Genomic DNA, 21,460 nt, shown 5'->3' with positions numbered 1-21,460 from the left:
CCGCTGCTCCTCCACATCGAGAGGAGCCAGCTGAGGTGGCTCGGGCATCTGTTTCGGATGCCTCCTGGGCACCTTCCTGGGGAGGTGTTCCGGGCATGTCACACCGGGAGGAGGCCCCGGGAAAGACCTAGGACATGCTGGAGGGACTATGTCTCTCAACTGGCCTGGTAACGCCTCAGCATTCCCCCGGAGGAGCTGGAGGAAGTGTCTGGAGAGAGGGAAGTCTGGGCATCTTTGCTTAGACTGCTGCCCCTGCGACCCGGTTCCGGATAAGCGGAGGAAAATGGATGGATGGATGGATGGAAAAGCTAAATCATGTGCTTTATAAATGTTGCATCTGTTCATTTAGTCTGTCTACAAAAAAGTGAGCTCTCCCGAAAGCTGTGTTATAGTTGGCACAATGGGAAGGAGGGATGCAGAAAAACGTAGAGCAATTCTGAATGAAAACCTTCTCCAGGGTGCTCAGGATCCAAACCTCTGGTGAAGGTTTACATTTCAACAAGACAATGACCCAAAGCATAACGGCAAGAAAACACAGGGGTGGCTTCAGGGAAAAGTAGTACTGGATTGGCCCAGCCAGAATCTGGACCTGAACACCATAGAGCATCTCTGGAGAGACCTGAAAAGGGCTGTGCGCATCAATGCTCCCATCTAATCTGGCTGACCTTGAACAATTCTGCCAAGAAGAATAAAAGAAATTTCCAAAAGAAAGGTGCCAAGCTTGCAGCTTCATTCTCAAGACGACTTGAGGCTGCCATTGCTGCCAAAGGTGCTTTAACCAAGTACTAAGTGAAGGGTCTGAATACTTATGTAAATGGAATATTTCAGTCTTTTATTTTTAATAAATTTACTTGAACACTCCAAAAACCTGTTTTCACTTTATTATTGTGCAGTATTATGTGTAAATTGATGACGGAAAAACATAACTGAACCATTTTAAGAAGAGTCTGAAACATAAAATGTGGAAAACTTGAAAGGGTCTAAAATGTTCCTATAGTATCACAAATGACAGCCATTTGGTTTCTGGGCACATTTACAAACTTGTTACAGGACATGATTTTTAAAGAACTCAAGACAATTTCAGACTGAATAAATCTACTGAATATTTAAGAAGTCACTGATATTTTGTTGGAGATACACAACATTACATTTAAAATCACTGGAACAGGCTCCAGACAGCTCATGCCAACTACAAAAGACATTAAAACTGAGGAATTTCACAAGTGCAGGTATAAAAGGAAATTCAATGAACTGGCCAAACCAAACCAAATAAGACAAAGCCAGTCTGAAAGTGCACAGCACGTTCTTAAATGTTCAAAAATAATATCAGACCCAGTGTTTCCTCATAGTTTAAAAAGCTGGATCTTCACAAGGATATAAAACTTGTGAGAAACGTTTAGGCATTTCAGACTATTGCTTTTTTACCCACACAAAACCACACTCTGCTGGTGCCAACCTGTGTGATGCAGGCTCCTGTAAATGCTACGATGACAGCCACCACATTAACAGTTAGCTGAAACTGGAGAAACTTGGAGATGCTGTCATAGACGTTGCGACCCCACATGACGGCTTTGACAATGCTGGAAAAGTTGTCATCAGTCAGAATGATGTCAGATGCCTCCTTGGCAACATCTGTACCAGCAAGACCCTGGAGACAATAGCAGAATCGAGAATCTTAATGCACCTTGTTGGATCAGTTTGCAAAAAATGTTTTGTAGCTTCGCAGGTTTAAAGTGACCAGTTGTATCACTTTGACTAGATCTCTAGTCTAATGACATGTAGTAAATGGTGAAAACTCACCATGGCAAAGCCAACATCAGCTTTCTTCAAGGCAGGACCATCATTTGTACCATCTCCTGTGACTGCTACTACTTGTCTCTGTTCTGCCACTGTGCTGTCGATGATGCCTACAATAGTAAAACATGAATATTAAAATTACACTCCTAAAGCATAAAATGGCAAACAAACTAGTGACAACAACATACATACATTTTACCCGTAACAGAAAAAGACTACCTTTCACAAGGGTGTGTTTGTCAGTGGGGGAGGAGCGAGCCAATACTCGTAGTTTGGGCCAAATCTTGTCAATGCGTTCTTGTTCAATCTAGAAACATGAGACAAAACCTAATAGAATCCCAAGAACACATGTGCAACAGTCTCTGGTGTGCAGGATTCTGCTGAAGCCCACCTCTCCTTTTTCGTTGCGTATCCTTCGGTTGAACTCTTTGCCCTCAAGGCAGAGGAAGTCATCTCCAGGTTGTAAGATGCCACATTTTGCGGCAATGGCTCGACCTGTGTTTATGTTGTCCCCAGTCACCATCCGCACTATGATGCCTGCACGCTGGCATTTCCTGATGGCATCTGGGACCTGAAAGAAAGGGGGAAAACAATGGAGGAGGAAATGCACATTATTTTTGCAGATCATTGGGGATTTCAAAATTAAAGGCCAGCTAAGCTCTACTTTTGTATTTAAATGCTGAATGATTCACTGAATGAATAAATGACAGTAACCTCAAACTCTGCAGCTCTTTGCTGCTTTGTATCTGAGTGCTGATGTTTTGCTGAGGTTTAGATTTATATACAGGCTGTATGGTGGAGTCTCACTGCTCTTGGCAAGTCCCCTCTAAACCACAGGCAGTTGTTTCCAGCAAACAAGCTGAGAGTACGCTACGCCCAGCACAGAGCAGCAGAAAGACAAAGAAAATAAGTGGTTGGTGAAGCTTATGACCCAATTCTCTCACTCAATTTTCTCACTTCATTTTTAATGTCCTCAGTGGTAAAGCTCCATCCTGTTTGGCTCAACGTTTGGTTGCCCGTACACACTGTAGAGATCTCAGGTCCTCCAACAAATTTCTTCTGAATGTCCTGTGATCAAGGTGTAAACAATGAGGTGACAGGGCTTTTGCGCTGTGGATGCTCCCAAATTGTGGAATGTCTTCAAAATCTCCTCTCATAAAACGTCCTTGCTTTATTAAGAAGGGAAACGTGCACAACAGCCCAATGGAGCTAGCTTTCCAATGACATTGCCGGTATGCTTTGTTTCCTCCTAACTCCATACCTGTCCAGTGTTGTAAGTTTAGGTTTGGGTTGATCTTAAACTACAATATAATCAAGCCTCCCCTTCACTACACTTTTGCCCTCTGAAAGTCAAATGACCTATTGCTTTTGATGGGGAGTCCGACCCTTAGTTAATTACTCCATCTTTAAGCAGTCTGTCCCATCACCACTGCATCAGGTGGATATAAAGATTCCTCCTCTGAAGACAGTTTTTTTAATGGCACTTTCAACAGTGACAATTACTCTTTCAGTGTAACTACAAGCAAGTGATTCCCTTGATTATAATGCAAGACACTATAGTTGCTTTTGTCAATGAAAATTATGACTAAATATCGTCCTCAACGAGCCTTTATCGCGTGACGAAAACGAGACAAGACGCAACAAAAATGCTGGTCGTGTGATGATGACTATAATTAAATGTATAATGCAATATTGTTGACGAAAAAAATGAGACTAAATGTGGTTCACAAAATAAAAACTATGCCAAAATGTCTCTTTATTTTCATTGACCAAAACGAAATGTTATTTTGTCTCGTTCAGTCGCGTTCTTATTATTATTTTGCAGTATTTCTGTTTCCTGTGTCTCGCTTCAGGGGCCGCATCAAGCCGCGCTGCTTAAGCCCCACTCGCGGCATTATTTAGAAGATGACAACAAAGTTAAGTCTGACACAGAGAAGGGGACCGATGGCCGGCCAGCCGGGGTTCGTCATTGGGAGAAAAAGAAGAAACGACATTTGGAAAAACTTTAATTACACAGAAGTGGAAAAGAAAACAATGTATTGTGGGAAAAGATGTGGAGAAATGTGGCCACAAAATCACACAAAATGTGTATTGGATGTACTCTTGAGTCTATAAGGTAACAATAATATAATAAGATAACCTTGTTTGAAATGGAACTAGACTAAAAAGGTATGAATGTGACTAAAACTAATAAAAACTAAAATGACAGCTTCACACAAAGACTAGACTAAAACTAAAATTAAAACAGGCCGCCAAAAACAACTCTACAAGACACACAACTCAGTTTTTTTATTAAATCAAATTCTCACTGTTTCAACTAAGATAATTATGACCTAACCCCATGCTCATGTTATTTGTCCTTGATGTGTAGCCACTAACCTCAGGCCTCACAGGGTCTTCAATTCCCACCACGCAGATGCACGTCAGTCCACTGAGGATATCGTTTTCATTGTCCCAGTCAGGCTCACCGTCAGAAGCAGGGAAGTCTCTGTATCCAAGGCAGATGGTCCTCAGGCCCTCTGAGGCCATAGGCTCAATCACTTTCTTAACCATGTCATCTCTGTCCCGTGGGCGAAACACCTTGGGCTCACCATTTGCTGTCAGGATTTTATAGCACCTGGGAGGGAGAAGGTGATCTATTATATTAATGTGTTGGGGTAGAGAACAGAGTTAAAGAAATGAACAGGAAGTAGTGTAGAAGAGTACATAATATCTCCTGCTGAGGAAAGGCATTAAGAGAGATGAAGGACAGAAATGTGGATGAAGAAGACAGGACCAGAATTTAAAAAAAAGAATATAATTTATATTACATAAAAGGGTAAGAGAAGAAGAGATGAAGAAGCATGGTGAATGGTGAGCTGCCATAGTAAGAAGTCACACTAAGCCCTCTGTGGGTTAAAAAGAAGTCTAGGTTAAGAGGCTTACAGAGTTGTTACCGGCTCATTTTCTCAGCACCCGTTTTTAAGTCGCAAAGTAAGGGGCTTGAGTGGGATGAACTTGAACTTCTTAGCTGCTTAAGCCATTACATATAATTTACTGCAAAATTTGGCCAGCTGGAACAAGTCGAACAACCCTACGAAAAAACCTTCCACCGAGTAATTTATGCAAATAAAACATCACATTTATATATTAGTAAACATCTCTGTAGCATTAAAGGGAAACACATATCAAGAAAAGATAACCCACCCATATAAGCCAAAATATAGAAGAAACATATGCAGAAATTCGGAAATAGTTTTCTTACTTTTTTAAGAGGATTTCTGAGGCCCCTTTGCTGAACATACGGTAGCTTCCATCAGCCATCTTCAACACAGTGCTCATTGACTTGCGGACTGAGTTGAAGGTGTAGACTTTGTATAGTTTCTCTTCAGGGATCTCGCTGCGGATCATCTGGTAGTCACGCTTCAGGTCATTGGAAAATCCGAGCAAGGCACATTCGGTCTTGTTACCCACCTGCCGTGGCAGGCCTCCTTCTTTCTCTGGAGGCTGAGGAAAGATTGAGAAAATGGTAAGTTCCTAAAGCCAAAAGCACAACAAAAAATATTCAGGGCCATGCAAAGTATTAGAGCCACACTGCTTTTCCCATGCCTACCATGATCTTGGTGGTGTAGGCGCAGTTGACTGCAATGCCCAGAATCAGGATGTCTAAAGTAGATGAGGGGATGTTCTCAGGTTCAGGGACTTTCTTATAGTGCTTTTCAGCAATGTAGGCCTGCACCACAGTCATGCGGTTCATGGTCAGAGTACCAGTCTTGTCAGAGCAGATGGCAGTAGCATTCCCCATAGTCTCACAGGCATCCAAGTGACGCACTAGATTGTTGTCTTTCATCATTTTCTGTAAGAAGCCAAACAATATTCAAACGATTAAAAACAAATGCAATAAAACAATATGAGCAGACAGAAGCTTAAGTGTTCACTTTCTGTGCTGGACAATCTTGGAGGAAAATGAAATGTGGTAAAAAAAAAAAAAGAAGATTTAAATTAACAATTTCTTGATTAGATAAAGCTCTTTGTTGGCTATCAACCTCAGCAGAGGGGATCGTTGCTTGACTTCAGGGTACAAGTTAGTAAAGTCTTAACAGATGAGCTACAGTGTAAGCTGGTCAGCAGTGAGGACAACAGGGCCAGTGTTTCCCACAGAATTAGATTCTGTGGTAGCTCACGCTTTTCTGTGCTGTTCATATGACCTGTCCTTCCTGCACTAGTTGGCTCTCCCACTTGCTCACCTACAATTCTCTTTTCTGACCCTCTCTTGCTGCTTCACCAGCACTGGTTGAAGCCAGTATATATTTGAAACAAATTAACTTGATCACTAATCACACTGATCAGCTTTCCCATGTGTGTTTTTCAATATTCCCATGGACTGAGGGGGCAAAAATTCAGCATCAGAGTTAAAGAATTAGCATCAAGTTTATCCACTTGTAAAGCAGTCCATATACAGTATATCCATCCTATATGCAGTGTGTCGACCTCGGCAACAGCTGTATTCTAGCATTAGCTTAGCCAGCCTAACTAGCTTGCTAATAACATATTCCAAAAGTTGGATCTCTGCAACGAACAGCATTATGTTAAAAAAAAAAAAAAACAAAGAGGAGGAGCTATTCACAGATGGTCCATCATCATGGTTGCGCATCATGTGTTTGTGCCTGTATGATAAAGAAACTGAGCAGGGCACAGACAGGCTGAGAGAATACATGGAATAAGAATAACACTGGAATAAGACTAAACCTATTTTAAATTAATATCAATGTTGATATTGTGGAGGCCCGCCACAAACAAGTCAATGCATGGGAAGCACTGAGGGCACTTGGCTAGGAGACTTTACCTTAACGGAGTATGCCAGAGAGATTGTTACAGCAAGTGGCAGGCCTTCGGGAACAGCTACCACCAGAACAGTGACACCAATGATGAAGAATTTCACAAATAACTGAATGTAAATAGGTGTGCAGTCCTGGACCCAGGGCAGATTCTGGATCCAGAAGGTGTCTACTACAAACAGCACCACCAGGATAATAACAGTGATGGCTGACATGACCAGTCCTGGAAGAACCAGGGAGAAAAAGATGAAAGAGGATGATTAATCAATCACATGGACATCATTTACCAGCATGCTATTGCTAATGGAAGAAATTCTGAATAGGAAACATTATAGAAAGTAGGAGATATAGTCAATAAAATGAGGGAATAAAAGAATACAGGCAAATAAATTTGGCACAAAGTATACTCTACAGCATTCACTCACCTGCTTTGCCAATCTGTACAGCTAGTTTGGTCAGTTTGCCCTGAAGAACAGACTTCTCTTTCTTTGGCAAGTTGGCTTTTTTCTTCTCTTCTGCATCAGCTCCCTCATCACTGTTCAGAGGCTGCATTTCCATTGCAGCACCATCCTGAGCTTTAGCTGCAGCAGAGAGAAGGGGAAATTGCAGTGAAATTAAATGCACTGATGGCTGCACTAATGTACTGGCCATTACATTTGACTGATATCAAGTGATACGCACTAATTGAATTCACATAATCTGATATTTATACAACATTGTGGATGAGGCCTTAATATTGAAACAGCATCCAGGATTTATGGGAACAGCACGTGTCTGAAAAGAAAATGATTTTCTGATCAAACCAGACTAGCAACTAGCAGTTGTAACAAATCAGCATCCCCAAATCTCAGCCATGCACCAGTGAATGATTAAACTGTAGCTAAATAACAAACGGTATTTTATGTAAGTATTTTTATCCTTGATGTTCAGATAATTAACATTTTTAGATTTCCTTTTATGGTTGTGTTAAGAACAAGTACTGAAGTTTGATTATTTTCAAAAAAAAATATGCCACATCACTCAAAATTTTAGCATGCTTTACTGCTCCCCTTTCATCCACAGAACTTGGGAAATGTCACTATAATTATGTGTGCTGTGATCTGACTGCACAGTAATTTGCTGAAAGATTTGGAAGTGTAATTACAATCCTCCCACCTAGAGATTTAAAGAACAGGTTAACTAGCTAGTAGGACTGGGATCTGTTTGAGGAATCGTCTCCTCCTTCAACAGCAGCCACAGCAGTTGTTGCCATTTAAATTCCCATAAATCTCTTTCACCTTTTCCTCGACATCAGTCAGGACCCCCCCTTCCACAACACCAGAAGTGACTAGAATTTCATACACATATCTAACCAAGTAGCCTTGCAATGCCTCCAGTGCAAAAGGAGGGAGGAGAGGCAGCCAGCAGGGGCTGATCTTTGTCATGTCACTCACCATGATAAAATCATTACTTCTGATAGGCACTGGTGCTGCTGTTGCAGGACAACAGACATCTTTCCCATCTCTCAGTTAACTTCTGCAAATACTATCACCATGGATTACATGAGTCTTTCATAATTTATGCTGTCATGCTTTTAGTATCATCTGTCAATGCTAAAGGCTCTTGATACTATGATATTGACAGCAGCATGATATCGTGGGTGTATATGTACAGTCAATCAAAAATATTGGAACATTTTATCAGATAATGCACCACTTCTCCCAGAAAACTGTTGCAATCACTAATTCCTTGGTATTTTCATGTTTATTTCTTTGCATTGGAACAACACAAAAAGGCAGAGAGGAAAAAAATCCTACAAATCTGATCCATTCCACACAAAACTCCAAAAATGAAGAGAATTATTGACATCCTCAACTTAATATTTGGTAGCACACCCTTTAGACATGACTGAAATCAATCACTTCCTGTAACTATCAGTGAGTTTCTTACACCTCTCTACTGGAATTCTAGACCACTCTTTGCCAACTGCTCCAGGTCTTTCAGATTTGAAGGGTTCCTTGTTCCAGCTGCTGTTCTGAGATCCCTCTACAGGTGCTCTATGGGATTTAGATCTAGACTCATAGCTGGCACTTCAGAACTGACCAGTGCATTGTCTGAAACCATTTGTGGTACTTTTTGAAGTCTGCTTTGGGTCACTGTCCTGCTGTAAGACCCATGACCTCTGACAGAAACCCAACTTTCTGACACTGGGCCTTACATTGAGCCCCAGAATTCACTGGTAGTCTTCAGATTTCATAATGCTATACACACAATCAAGACAGCCAGAGCCTGAAGCAGCAAAACAACCAGAAAAAACACCAGTAAACCTCCACTGTATTTGACTATAGGGACAGTTTTTTTTCTTTGAAGGCCTTATTTCTTTTTCTGACAACAGTTGAATGATGTGCTTTATCAAAATCTCTATTTTAGGCTTATCTATCCAGAGGACGTTCTCCCAGAAGGATTGCGGCAAACACTGTTGCACCCTGTGCCTGCAGGTCAGCTTGAATATATTTGGAAGTTGATCGAGGTTCTTTATCCACCATTCAAACAATCCTTCATTGCAGTCTGTCGTCTATTTTTCTCTTTCGTCCACGTCCAGGGTGATCAGCTACGGCGCCATGGGCTGTAAACTTCTTGACAATGTTGTACACAGTGGACACAGGAACAACCAGATCTTTGGAGATGGACTTGGAGCCTTGAGACTGTCCATGCTTTTTCCACTAGTGTGGTTCTCAAATCCTCAGACAATTATTTGCTCTTCTTTCTTTTCTCCATGCTCAGTGTGGTCCACACGACACAAAGGCTGAGTCAAAGTTTCTCCATTTTAACTGGTTGCAAGTGTGATTTCTATACTGCCAGCACCTGTTGGTTGCTACAGGTGAGTTTCACTACAAATTCAAAGAGCTTCACATGTATAAAATACAACCATTTCTGATGATTTTGAAAAAGTGTCAATACTTTTGTCCAGTACGTTTTTGGAGTTCTGTGTGGAATGGATCAGATTTGGCATTTTTCCTTCCTTTAGCTTTTTTGTGCTGTACCAATCCAAACAAAAGAAATAAACATGAGAACAACAAAGGATTTGAGTTTGCAACAATTTTCTGGGAGAAGTATTGTGTCATCTGACAGAAATGATGGGGTGCCAATACTTTTTGCCAAGACTGTACATAGCGGTGAAAGAAGGGGCATTAACACTGGGCTACTGCAGCTACTGTGGACTGTGGCTTGTTCTGCGCTTACATGGCCTGTGTAATCTCAGTCTAAAGGATTACTGTTGATTCCTGGCATGCAGAGGGAATCTGTGCACAAGGGACTATCACCAGGGTTGTGGTCACAAACCCAAGCACTACTGATCATATTCTCCCAACAGGCTACAAGCTTAGCTAGCTGGACGAGTTACCACTAAACAGCCCCCATCGTCATTGTTGTCAGTCTGAAATTGCACCAGTGCCAGTATTACAGTTGGACTCTGAATAGTTCAGATTGGGATGTCAATAGAATTCACACTGTGGGGGCCTGAGGGAGAGTCAAAGAGAGAGAGAGAGAAATGGGTGGGAAAGCAGATGTTCTGGCCCCAGAATTGTTGCATGGCTTTAATCTCCTCATCACTAATCGCTATAACTGGATTCAGTAGCACCTGCTGCTCAAAGCGCAATGTACCAGAGAAGGACGAGAAAAGAGGAGACACAGACAGAAGGGAGGGTCAGACAGTACAACGAATAGGCAAGAACAGCCTGTACTAAGTATTCTCTGACTTGGGGTCATGCAAAAATATGTAACTCCTCACTGCAGAAGCAAATGCAGCCAATTATTAACACAGTGAGGCTTTTAACCTACATCCAATGCTGTTAAATGGGGAGAGACATACATAAAGCAAAGGGCTAATACATAAGAGCAGGTGCTAAGCTAAGGCAATTATATAAGGGTGTTACATATGGTTGTGTGTGTGTTAGTGTGTGTGGGCAAGCAAGCAACTGACCTTTCTTACGATTTTCCACAGATCCATCCTGCTTCTTGTCTGTGGAAAATACACCATGGATTCAGTAGTAGTAGGTAAATAATTGGCAGGCAATATAGAGTTAACACTATTAATCACATACACCATGCCGTCAAGCATCCAAATATGTTAACTGAGTTTTTGACATATCTTTGAACTGTAGGTATCAAATAAGACATTTGAGGACATGGACTGTGTTTCCCACAGTCCACATAGACAATTATGTTGCATTTTATGGACTAAACAATCAAGAAAATATTAGGCAAGTTAATTGATAGTGGAAATAATTAACTGCAGAGCCACGCACAGCTCAGCCCTGCTGCTGTCCTCCTACTTTGTGTAAACAGTCCAACCTGTGCTTTTAGTGTGCATCCAACTTGGCTACCGATTACATTTTTCTGCACATGTTCAGCCTTTTCTACTTTCATTATTTATAAAAAGGTCTACTGTGAGGATGATGGCAGAAAATGAAATGTCCGTGCAAACGTCCACCTGTGATACGCACGGCTCAATAGCAACAAAAAGGGGCGGGGAATCAGAAGTGGGTCATACTTTTTCTCTGTTTCTTCTTTTCCTCCTTTTCTTTTTTCTTTTCCTCTTCTTCTTCGTCATCATCCTCACCACCCCCGAGTAAAGTGAAGATAATTCCAGTTTGAGAGTTGACACCCACAGCAGTGACCACCACTTTCCCTGAGCCCTCCATTACATGGGTGCCTTTGGAGAGAGGAGAAAAATAAAATGTCAGATATTAAGAGAGGAAAGGAAAGGCTGTGCACAATATCTGACTAAATGATACATGCTATGTTTCACTTTGTTTCTAACATTACTCACACCATGTTTCATGTATACTTTGGTTGTAGCTTTAAAACTGACTAGACATCCAACTTATTTGTTGCTTTGACTTTTTTTTTTTTTTTTTTACTAAATGCTGAGCTATTCCTTTGCTTACTGAGAAGGTGGTTTAACCAGGCTTTCAAGTGGCATGTTTAGCTACACACAAGGAGGAGAAAATAAATGCAGACTTTTAAATGCAGGCAATAAATACAATAGCAACGGCAGACTAGCAAGAGAAAGAAACAGTCACTGATGCATATACCCTCCAAACTTTTAATCAACAGCCTTTAATCAAAAGCCAACTGTCAGCCTAGATGAATTAATGGAAATCAGAGAGGTTCCAGTTTCATTTCTCTGGTGCTCCATCCCTCTCTAGACAGGAAAATCTTGTTGGTTTATACAGAAAAACAAAAACAAAACAAAAAAAAAGCTGAAGTCAAAAGTAAGAGAATGAAAACTGTGAGACACTCAAAAGAAATGGGTAGAAACCATTCTTAAAAAGCTCTCATGTCTCTGTTAAAGGATGCTTTCCTTCCATTGGTGAGAGTTATGGTAGAAGTCTGTGCTATGGGGAATCACAAAGCAGTGTGTATATACAGTACACACCCTCTCCCTTGGAGGTGTGCCATTAGAATGCCAGATTAACCAAACTAGAAGCAGAAGCATTTCCCCAGAATCCCTATGGGTAACTGAGCAGAGCAATCAAGTCAAAGCTATCCGACAGATGAAACTGTTGAAGGGGCTTTGTATTAAAACTATTACAGCTTTCAAGCTGGGGAGTGTTGGGCAGCTGATAATTTATTACACTGAACAGCATAATAGGGGCAATAATTCACTTTTAATTGTAAAGCGGTTTCTCACTAAGACCATGTACATGCACACCACAAAAATGAATGTACAGATGTATCAGTACCTTTATAAGTTTTTGAAGAATTCTTTGGGTTCTATTGTTTTTATATCAGCAGCTGTAATGGCTCATTAGTAGATAAAACTAAAAAAACTTCAATTTGTTGTTTTGCCTGTTCTTTGCTGATGTTAAGTTTCATATTATATTAAGGTTATCTACAGTGGAGCACTACAGTGGAGTGTTAATTTATCAAATCAGCAACAAACCCCAATTATGAGAAACTATTGCTGTCAAACAGCCTTACTGATCAGTAGTGTTGTAGTACTTGAGATTTTTGAAGTTCTTGGTCTCATCGCGAATCAACCACATTTTTACTCAGTCTTGTCTCGGTCTCAGACAAAGTGGACTCAGGATTTTATTTAAGGACCAGTCAAGACCACAAATGTGAGAAAAGAGCCTGTGCACTGTCCGTTTTGTTAACATCATTACTGAGGTTTTCCCTACCATATTAACACTTAGGTGTAGCAAGTGCCTTAAGCCAAATGGACATAAAAAGGAAATACATCAGAATGAATGTAAAAGCAATGAAGAGAGTTCTATGCTGAAAAACGGAAGTGGCTTAATCTCACCCACAACCAACAATCAGTGTCTGAACAAACATTTTGGTGATTGATCGTTAATTTAATCAAACAGCTGATTGGATATTCTTCTGTACCGTCAGGATGGTAGTTATAACCTGAGTGGATTAGCATCTTAATAACAATAGACAAAGAAGATAAAACAAATATGGCCTATGTTACAGCTAAAGAATTTGCTAACCTAGCTAACAAAGATACTAATGTACTGAATTAAGTTGCATTAACCTTGGAAGCTGGACTATAGTAAAGCTGCAATGACAGATTCTAAGTTCCTGGATCAATAGGTCACAGCAAAACACTGTTAACATACAAAACAAGGTCAAAGGTCAAAGTGTTTGTCATATGCACAGTTAGGAAACGTGTTTCCCTGTGCAATGAAATTCTTACTTTGCTGTCCACATGAATTCCACATAAAACACATGAAATATAAAGTAGATGAGCAATAACACAAATCTAAATAAGCAGTAAAATCACAAATCTAAGGCACTTTAAAGCTACGTGGGAGCCATGGAGTGCAAATACTCAGCAGTGAGTGTGCAACTATGCATGTGCAAAATGATTATGTAAACAGAACAGATGGAATTACATGAGGTAGATCCTGAGTCAGCTGTTTAGGAGTCTGATGGCAGTCTGAAAAAGAGTTTTTCAGTCTAAAGGTCCTGCATTTCACACTTCTGAGCCTCCAACTGGAGGGCACGGGTATGAACAGTCCGTGCTGGGTGTGGGTGGGGTCCTTGAGGATGGAGGCAGCTTTCCTACGCACCCTGCGGTGGTAAATGCTCTGCAGAGAGGGCAGTGGAGTCCTAGTGATCTTCTCCAGTCGTTACCAATCTCTGCAGGCGCTTGCGGTCCATAGCAGTAGTGCTGCCATACCAGACAGTGATGCAGCTGCTCAAGATGCTCTCAATGATGCAGCTGTAGAAGTAGCATCATGGCGCGTCTTTCCAATCGTAGTAAGGTTGAAAACAAGGTCCAATCCAATTTTCACCAAAATGAGCCGTCTTCCGAGCTTTACCCACACATACACTCTCACTGGACAAGTAACACTGGTTTCTGTGCAGGCAACTGTGTGCACATGGACCATCTACAAAGAGCAACACTGAGATAGCCTACTACAAATATATTAAATAACCTGCACAACTCTTTTAGAGTGTAGTAGGTCTACAATCAAATGTAGTTCAGCCATCAGCGGCCACCTGTTGGGTATACTAAACTGATTCTTTTTTTTTGTACAATTTGGGGGAATTTGTATTGAGCAAAATATTCGTTAACCTCACTCTTACAGTGTAAAGTCACCATAATCACTTCACACATCAAGGGCCTTATTGGTTATACTGCAATTTTCAATTACTTTACGCCTATATAGTGTCACTGAAACAGCAAAGCCAGTACTATCAAACTCAGTTTTAACCGCACTGCTTTTGGTCTCGATACATTGTGTTCTTAGACTTGACTTGATCGGTTTAGGTGGTCTTGACTACAACACTACTGGTCAGTCTGAGTCAATCATAGGTCTGTTCAATTTATAAATCATGATACTTAAGGCACAATTTTCTTTTAATAACCAGACACAATTTTTAAAGTAAAATTAGGGTCAGTTTTCCCACTGAGCTCCAATTTAAAAAAAAGGTCACATAAAAAATGTATTGATAGAGCTGGAATTTTAATAAGACTGAATGCTCACAAAAGTCAGACTATCAAAATTATGTGTATTGTATTGTTTATATCATCTCAGCTTAGTTTTGCACAGATGCACAACTACTGTAGATCCTTTTATAATAAAGGTGATAGCACGCCCAGCAAAACAACAGCCTTTGCTGTCTTCTGCTAACAAACAGCAAAGAGAAAAAAATAAAACCAAGGCTTTATGCTACCTGATAACAGCATTGGATCTTTTTCTTGTGTTTTCTTGACATGGTCCGACTCCCCTGTGAGCGAGCTTTCATCGATCTTCAGGTCATTGCCTTGGATGAGGACTCCATCAGCAGGCAAAAGATCACCTGAATCCCACACATACAAAATATGTCTTTAATTAGGAGGAACAATACTGTACAAACTTTAGAACTGCACTACAATTTGAAACCAAATATTGGATTACATAATGATATTCATTCTGAATTGACATTTATTTTTTCCATCAAATGACCTTTACCGTACCACAGACAGCAATCTCTTCTTACCATATTTTACTTGTGCAATGTCGCCAACCACAATATCAGCCACAGGAATTTGGATAACTTGCCCTCCGCGGACAACAGTAAATTTCTGTTCCTGCTCAATGCGGTTCTGAAGGCCCCTAAACTGCTTCTCTTTACTCCAGTCATTGAACGCTGTCACCAGCACCACACATACAACTGACAGGAGAATAGCGGCGCCTTCAATCCAGCTTGCCTCTGACTCGTTTTCGTCCTCCGCGCCACCAGCAGCCCTTCCACAGTCTGCAGAGGAACAGGGGCAAATCTTAATAGAAAAATACAAAAAGTTTACCAACAACTATCACATCATCAACAATCCCATCCTTCAGGCACATTGAAATACACAAGCAGGGACTAATAAATAAAGAAAAGAGGGAAGTTCAATTGATTTTACCATGAAATGAACTAACTGGATTAATGAGAAACAGTCAACATTAGTTTAACATTAAATAATAATAGGTTAATATTCATTAACAGTAACATGAATCAATTGTAATGTGGTGTTGTTGCTTACGTTCTCTTTCGGCATCTGGAGGTTGATAAAAAGAAAGGCCTAGTGAAACTACGGCTGCCACTTCTAGGATAATCAGTGTGACATCCTGTAGCGCCTCCCACACTAACTGTAAGAAAGTCTTGGGCTTTTTGGGTGGTATAAAATTTTGCCCAAACACCGTTTTCCGCTTCTCGATGTCTACAGGCTGTCCACTTAAACCTTAGGAAGGAAACACAGAGGACAAAAGCATGTCATTCAGAAGATTTTCATTCTAAATTTTATGGAATTTAATGTTAGATTATAAATAAATAATCACATCAGCCTTAATGATGTGGAACATAATTTGACAACTGATGGACAAATTACTCGACACTCATTTTATATAAAGTAAGCTTGTCTCAAAAAAGTCAGGGAGCTTGACACTGGGCCTCCAAAAACATGATCTCCAAAAGGAGTCTGTATTTCTGGCTGTGGAGGGGACAGTGCTGGACGACAATGACACATTCTGTGGGCACCTCAAACATTCCCATCTCTTTCAGGCATGCCAGAGAATGTGAGAACAGGGATCAAATCTAATCCCATAAACTGCCTTTTTAAATACAGTGGCCGAATGACGAGCAAGGCTGACTCAGCTTTAGACTCGCAGGTGTCTGTGCATACTAGTCTCAGACAAATTGCATGCCTGGATAGCCTCAGACCCATTCATGTATGTGCGCAGAGAGCATGCTGCAGCCACCCATTCAAACGCCTCCATATTCAAGGCACACTCATATATTCAAAAAAGCCTTCGCACATTTGATGATGCATGACAGTTTTTCTGTTCTATTCATGCTGACTGACTGTGTGTGGGTGGCTGTGCAGACTGGATGGAGCTGTGTGTGTGGCAGAGAGGAGGTGGGGCAGAATTAGAGGCCAGGGAACAGTGACTCCAACACTGGTATTGACAGGCAGATGGGGGTGGGTGGGGGTCAGGGGTGAGGGTGCAAAGAACAAGAGACTAATAAAGAGTGGAGCTACTGATGGCTGAAGGGAAGTTGCACTTGGAATAGCAGCATCTTAATAAGGAAAAGGACCAATATGGTCAACGTATGAACAGACAAAAAAACAAAAACAAAAATATGTTTGTACAGCTGTCTTTGTAAGGACACCCGATGACATAATGCATTACCTCGCATCTTACCCTAATCATAACAATCACAACTAAATGCCTTATCCTAACACCTAAACTAAACCCGATGCTAACCTGAACCCTAATACCAAGTTTAACCCTTGAACGGTCCTTTGAAGGTGTGAGAAAGCAAGGACCAGTGAAGATGTCCTCACTTCAGTGATAACCACACAGAGCAAGGAAGACTGTCCTTCTTGTGTATCTGTCTCATGTGCAGAAATGCTGCCAAAATGGGCCGCTGATGTTGGAGACTGCAGTAACATTTAAATTATTCCAGGCAAAGGAAACTGATGTCGCTATGTAAATGCAAAATGAGAAAGATGGGACTACAACCACTTCAAAAATATCCTTCAGAATACTGTGAATTTATCAAACCAAATTTTAGATGTTTTGTGCTCTTGTCATCTCTTGAAATAGAAATCTATAAAACACCTCGGTGTCCTGATTATGACTTTTCACTAGAAAGTTGTGCAAACTTAGAACAATAAAGCAATTCATTAAATAAAACCAGAATCACCTGCAATACAAAATATTTAAAAACAGCAACGAGATAGAACGTACAAGCAGAAGAGTCTGCATCCGGCAGTCAAAAACCATTGCTTATTAGGCTCTATGAGTCCCATTTACAAACACCTGAACTTCACTTACTCTCAAACATTAACTATAGGTATTTTCTGACATCTCAGACTTATCTAGACTATCAAGGACATTTTCTTGTTAACGTCAATCACCACAGGTATGTGACAACTGTAACCGTTTCCCCTAATCATACTGCTTATATCAGAACTACACTTTAGCCCCAAATGAACTGCTTCAACATATTCCTAAAATAAGTAATGATTGTACACAACATGCGCCAGTCTGTTTTAATCAGTGGTTCAGATCCAATTGAATTAAAATGCAGCCTCCTTGCATCATCTTCCACATTCCTTGCCATATCTCACTTTAAACATGTTGTGGTCTAGATTTAGATCCTGTATTACTACTTACAAGGTTAACTGACATTAGAACTTAATGCTAACATATACTTTTCCAAAAGGGAGGCGAGCAGAAAGACAGTGACTCACCAGCACATTGCATTAAAGAGGCAATGGGGTTTATTCTGCATAGCTGCCTGTTGCTGCTCCCAGGCTGTCTCTCACTGTTGCTTTAATTCTCTACGCCTCTAATGAAAACATGCTGACAGCTAATACCCCATTCAATTTTACACCACATTTTCCCTTTGCATTAGAGCAAATACAAGTGACAAAGGACGATCAACATGTCATCCTTCCGTTGGATACACAAACAGAAAATGGGTTGGTCTTGGCCCCTCGCATTATTTTAACACCCAAAGTGCATCTCAAGTCAAGCTGCCATCATTAACCCTTAAACCTGGATGCCTGCCCCACCTGACTCCCAGAGAAGTGTCAAGGTAAGCTTTCATTCTGAGCCTGTCATGTTTACATAAAATAGGTTGACTTTTTTTTCCTGTCTTCATATAACTGTGTGGATCGATGAGTGCAACACACTGTCCAGTACACACTTCAGTGGACAAAGAAGTTCAAAGAGAATATGTACATTTACAAATACACAATATCTCACATAGCATAACCAAAAGGCAGGAAAAATGTGCAATCCCACATGGGTATGCTTAATAAGGCACTAAACATCTTTTAGACCTTACTGTACTGTACTGCAAGAATGACAACACTGTGTAGACATCTGCTCTACTTCTCTTTTTCGTACATACAGGGCTGCCAAAACAGTTTGTATGCACAGATGGCATACAAACAGATGAGCATTTACATTGTGCTTTTCAGTTCCTGTAAGAACCTTCTTTAGGTTAATTACCCGCTAAATGGGTGAGAAATTATTAGCATATTAAAAATTTGTTCACATTTCTGTGTTGTCAATATTGTTGGATGAACCTCCTTAGTGGCATTTGTAACAAACCCAAAAATACAAAAAAGAAAGGTGTGATCAGAGTGTTTCCATTGCTGAAAGATTATCACCAAATCAGGGTATGCTAATAGGCTACTAGGCTCAGCTGAGTCTAACAGTGGTAATTGGATGAAGGGATTTCAAATCACATCTGATCATATTACATCATTACTTTTGTCATGTAAATACATGTAGGTTCCCACTGGATAGCGACTGACACATGCCATGAGGGGAGTACTTCTGAAAAATTGTTCCGCCATCAAGTGGAACAACAACACAAACTGCGTATTAAGAGAAACACTGAAGAGAAATAACATCCACTCAAATGTGTGTTTTGTCACTTATGGGGCACATTTTTCAGTTTTTCTTCAATGACATACTACGTCATGAGTTTCTCCTCCCCTCCCCTCCCCTCTCCTCTCGTCTCTCCCTATGCTTCTATATGCCACCATTACACATCACTAACTTTGTGTCTCCTCTCTCCCGTAGTGTGTCCTCTCTCTCTCTCTCTCCCTGTACCTTTCTGCAGGTTGCCCTGGCTCTGGAGCTCTATGTTTCTGATGAGTCCCCAGCCACATCAACCTGACCAGTGTTTCACTATTTGTTGTATCTTGTTGCTTTTCTTCTTTTCTCTCTCCTCTATCCACTCACCCCAACCGGTCGAGGCAGAAGGCCGCCCACCAAGAGGTTTCTTCCGTTAAAGGGAGTTTTTCCTCCCCACTGTCACCAAGTGCTTGGTCAAGGGGGATTTGTTGGGTTTTCCCTATGTAATAATAGTGATAACAGTAAGGTCTAGACCTTACTTTGTAAAGTGTCATGAGATGACTTTTGTTGTGATTTGGCGCTATACAAATAAAATTTGATTTGATTTGATTTTAAATAACAATTGTGGTTGACGTAGCCATTATTTGAGCAATTACATCACAATACATCCTTCTTATTTGTAAGTAATTGGGTCATACTGGGTGTTGCTGCACATAAACAGATTCTGTGGTAATGAGCAGGGCTCTGCTTAATGAATGGAACAGCAGTGCTGCACCCTCATTACTATGGCATGATCATTATACTCCAAACCAAGGAGTTAAACAGATAATTTCATGCAATTTCACCACAGAATAGAGAAAATGTGTTATACAGTTTTGTGAAATTGATACCACTCATGAATTCTTGGAAGACCCCCGAATAAAATAATGCTTCAATATGAAAAGAGAGAGAGTATGATCAACCATAGATCTTCAATGTAAACTGGGTTTTAACTTATCTATTTGGCAGATAAAACTTCTAAACCACTACAACCTACGACACCAGTGCCCACCTGTAGTAACTAAATACAAGAGAACAGAAGAAACTAAGTGTGCTCACAAATCAGTTTTCAAACCAGAGATTACAAGATGCAGATCAGCATACCTCCTAACTCCTATTTAACAGCTCCTCCAAAAGAAGCCGCGTCTGACCACATGTTACATCCACTCACTGGCAAGACCCCATCCAAGAACACCACTTTGAAATCACACCAAGCTGCAACCGAGACTGAGAAATGAAGTCAATGCGGAAGTGTTCAAACCTGGGAATCCTTGAAAGGCCACTTGAGGCTGGCTTCAAAAGGGAGTCAATCCCCATAAACTACCATTTGAAACTGCCCAAAATAAACATGCTTATAGCCTGGTACAAAAAAACAATTTGTCTTTTTTAGCCAATTACTCCTTCCATGATAACTGTACAGCAGGTGAATTTTTATACAAGTGTCCTGTTTAAAATTATATTAAGACTAAATGTTATGCATTTGATGTACAAGCGGGAGGGTTTGGCCATTGGTGGGTAGCCACTAGCTGTCTAGTGAGCTCCACCTCTTTGCCCATTTTTGGATTAGACGTAGCAGATGGAGTAAAGCACTACCAGCACAGCAACAGCCAGATTTGAACATCAATACTCCTAAAAACATTTTTCCTCAGCAATGTCAAAATACATCACAAAAGAGTCTCAGTGAACTGTGTAGTCGTCGGTGGTAATAAGTCCAAGTTGGTCTTATACTGCATTTCACCATTATATATGGTGCACAACCTCCATCCATGGATGCCAGCTTCCCTAACAAGAACAACAACAGAGCTAGCTTTCATGTCTGTGTGCACCAGTGAAGGTGAAAAGATGAAGACTTCAATGCTGCAACATCAGCAACACTTTTTCATACTGCCACCAGGTCACACATCCAGCCTGACCAAAACATGGCCCGAGTACTGCAAGTCTTGTTTTCCAAATAACTTCCAAATTTGTAAGCATAATGATTTAAATCATGAGAATCAGCATGGGCTAAGACAGTGCAGGAACAAGACACTTTCCAACCTCTGGCTTCTTTTCCATGATTTCTCATAAACTTTGTCCCTTGTCGATCTACCAGGTTCATAACTCTGAGGATGCGGTCTGTTGTGTGAGTATGAATATACATTTTCATCCTTTTCAGTATCAAAGACAGCATGGCAAGCCATATTTCCTATTGTTAAACGTGGCCTAGCCTGGCAGCTCTTCCTTTTTTGACATCATGTTCAATTTTTTGAAGCAGGCATATAACCCCCATTAAAAACACCAAATGTTACTGCAGTGTACATATGTATATGTTTTGTCAAAAATCTAATCCAATTATTTTACTACCCATTGATTCACGGGTTGTTGACCTGCAAGTTTAAGCATCATCTGATCTGGGCACCAAAAAGAAAGCAACTCCAAGCCAAAAGGCAAACACCTGCGTACTCTTTAAACTCTAATACTATGACA

At 40.7% G+C, this 21,460-nt stretch overlaps 1 protein-coding gene across 3 annotated transcripts in view; it reads right to left on the bottom strand.

Moving 5' to 3' along the window:
- The window catches only part of atp2b1a (ATPase plasma membrane Ca2+ transporting 1a), a 48,391-nt gene that overhangs the window by 11,730 nt on the left and 15,201 nt on the right, over positions 1 to 21,460 (bottom strand). For all 3 annotated transcript variants that reach the window (XM_020599690.1, XM_020599688.1, XM_020599689.1), the window contains exons 3-16: positions 15,622 to 15,819; positions 15,093 to 15,350; positions 14,787 to 14,912; positions 11,146 to 11,307; positions 10,576 to 10,614; positions 7,040 to 7,195; positions 6,623 to 6,837; positions 5,390 to 5,632; positions 5,042 to 5,283; positions 4,177 to 4,414; positions 2,189 to 2,368; positions 2,017 to 2,104; positions 1,801 to 1,907; positions 1,457 to 1,648 (exon numbers count right to left, since the gene is read on the bottom strand). In XM_020599690.1, coding sequence (XP_020455346.1) covers positions 1,457 to 1,648; positions 1,801 to 1,907; positions 2,017 to 2,104; positions 2,189 to 2,368; positions 4,177 to 4,414; positions 5,042 to 5,283; positions 5,390 to 5,632; positions 6,623 to 6,837; positions 7,040 to 7,195; positions 10,576 to 10,614; positions 11,146 to 11,307; positions 14,787 to 14,912; positions 15,093 to 15,350; positions 15,622 to 15,819 — 2,444 coding nt within the window. The remainder of the gene's footprint in view (positions 1 to 1,456; positions 1,649 to 1,800; positions 1,908 to 2,016; positions 2,105 to 2,188; positions 2,369 to 4,176; positions 4,415 to 5,041; positions 5,284 to 5,389; positions 5,633 to 6,622; positions 6,838 to 7,039; positions 7,196 to 10,575; positions 10,615 to 11,145; positions 11,308 to 14,786; positions 14,913 to 15,092; positions 15,351 to 15,621; positions 15,820 to 21,460) is intronic.

The sequence above is a fragment of the Monopterus albus genome, unplaced genomic scaffold (genome assembly GCF_001952655.1).
Source record: "Monopterus albus unplaced genomic scaffold, M_albus_1.0 scaffold41.1, whole genome shotgun sequence".
NCBI lineage: Eukaryota > Metazoa > Chordata > Actinopteri > Synbranchiformes > Synbranchidae > Monopterus > Monopterus albus.
The sequence above is the reverse complement of the archived record's forward strand: the minus strand, read 5'-3'. Positions and strand labels throughout refer to the sequence as shown.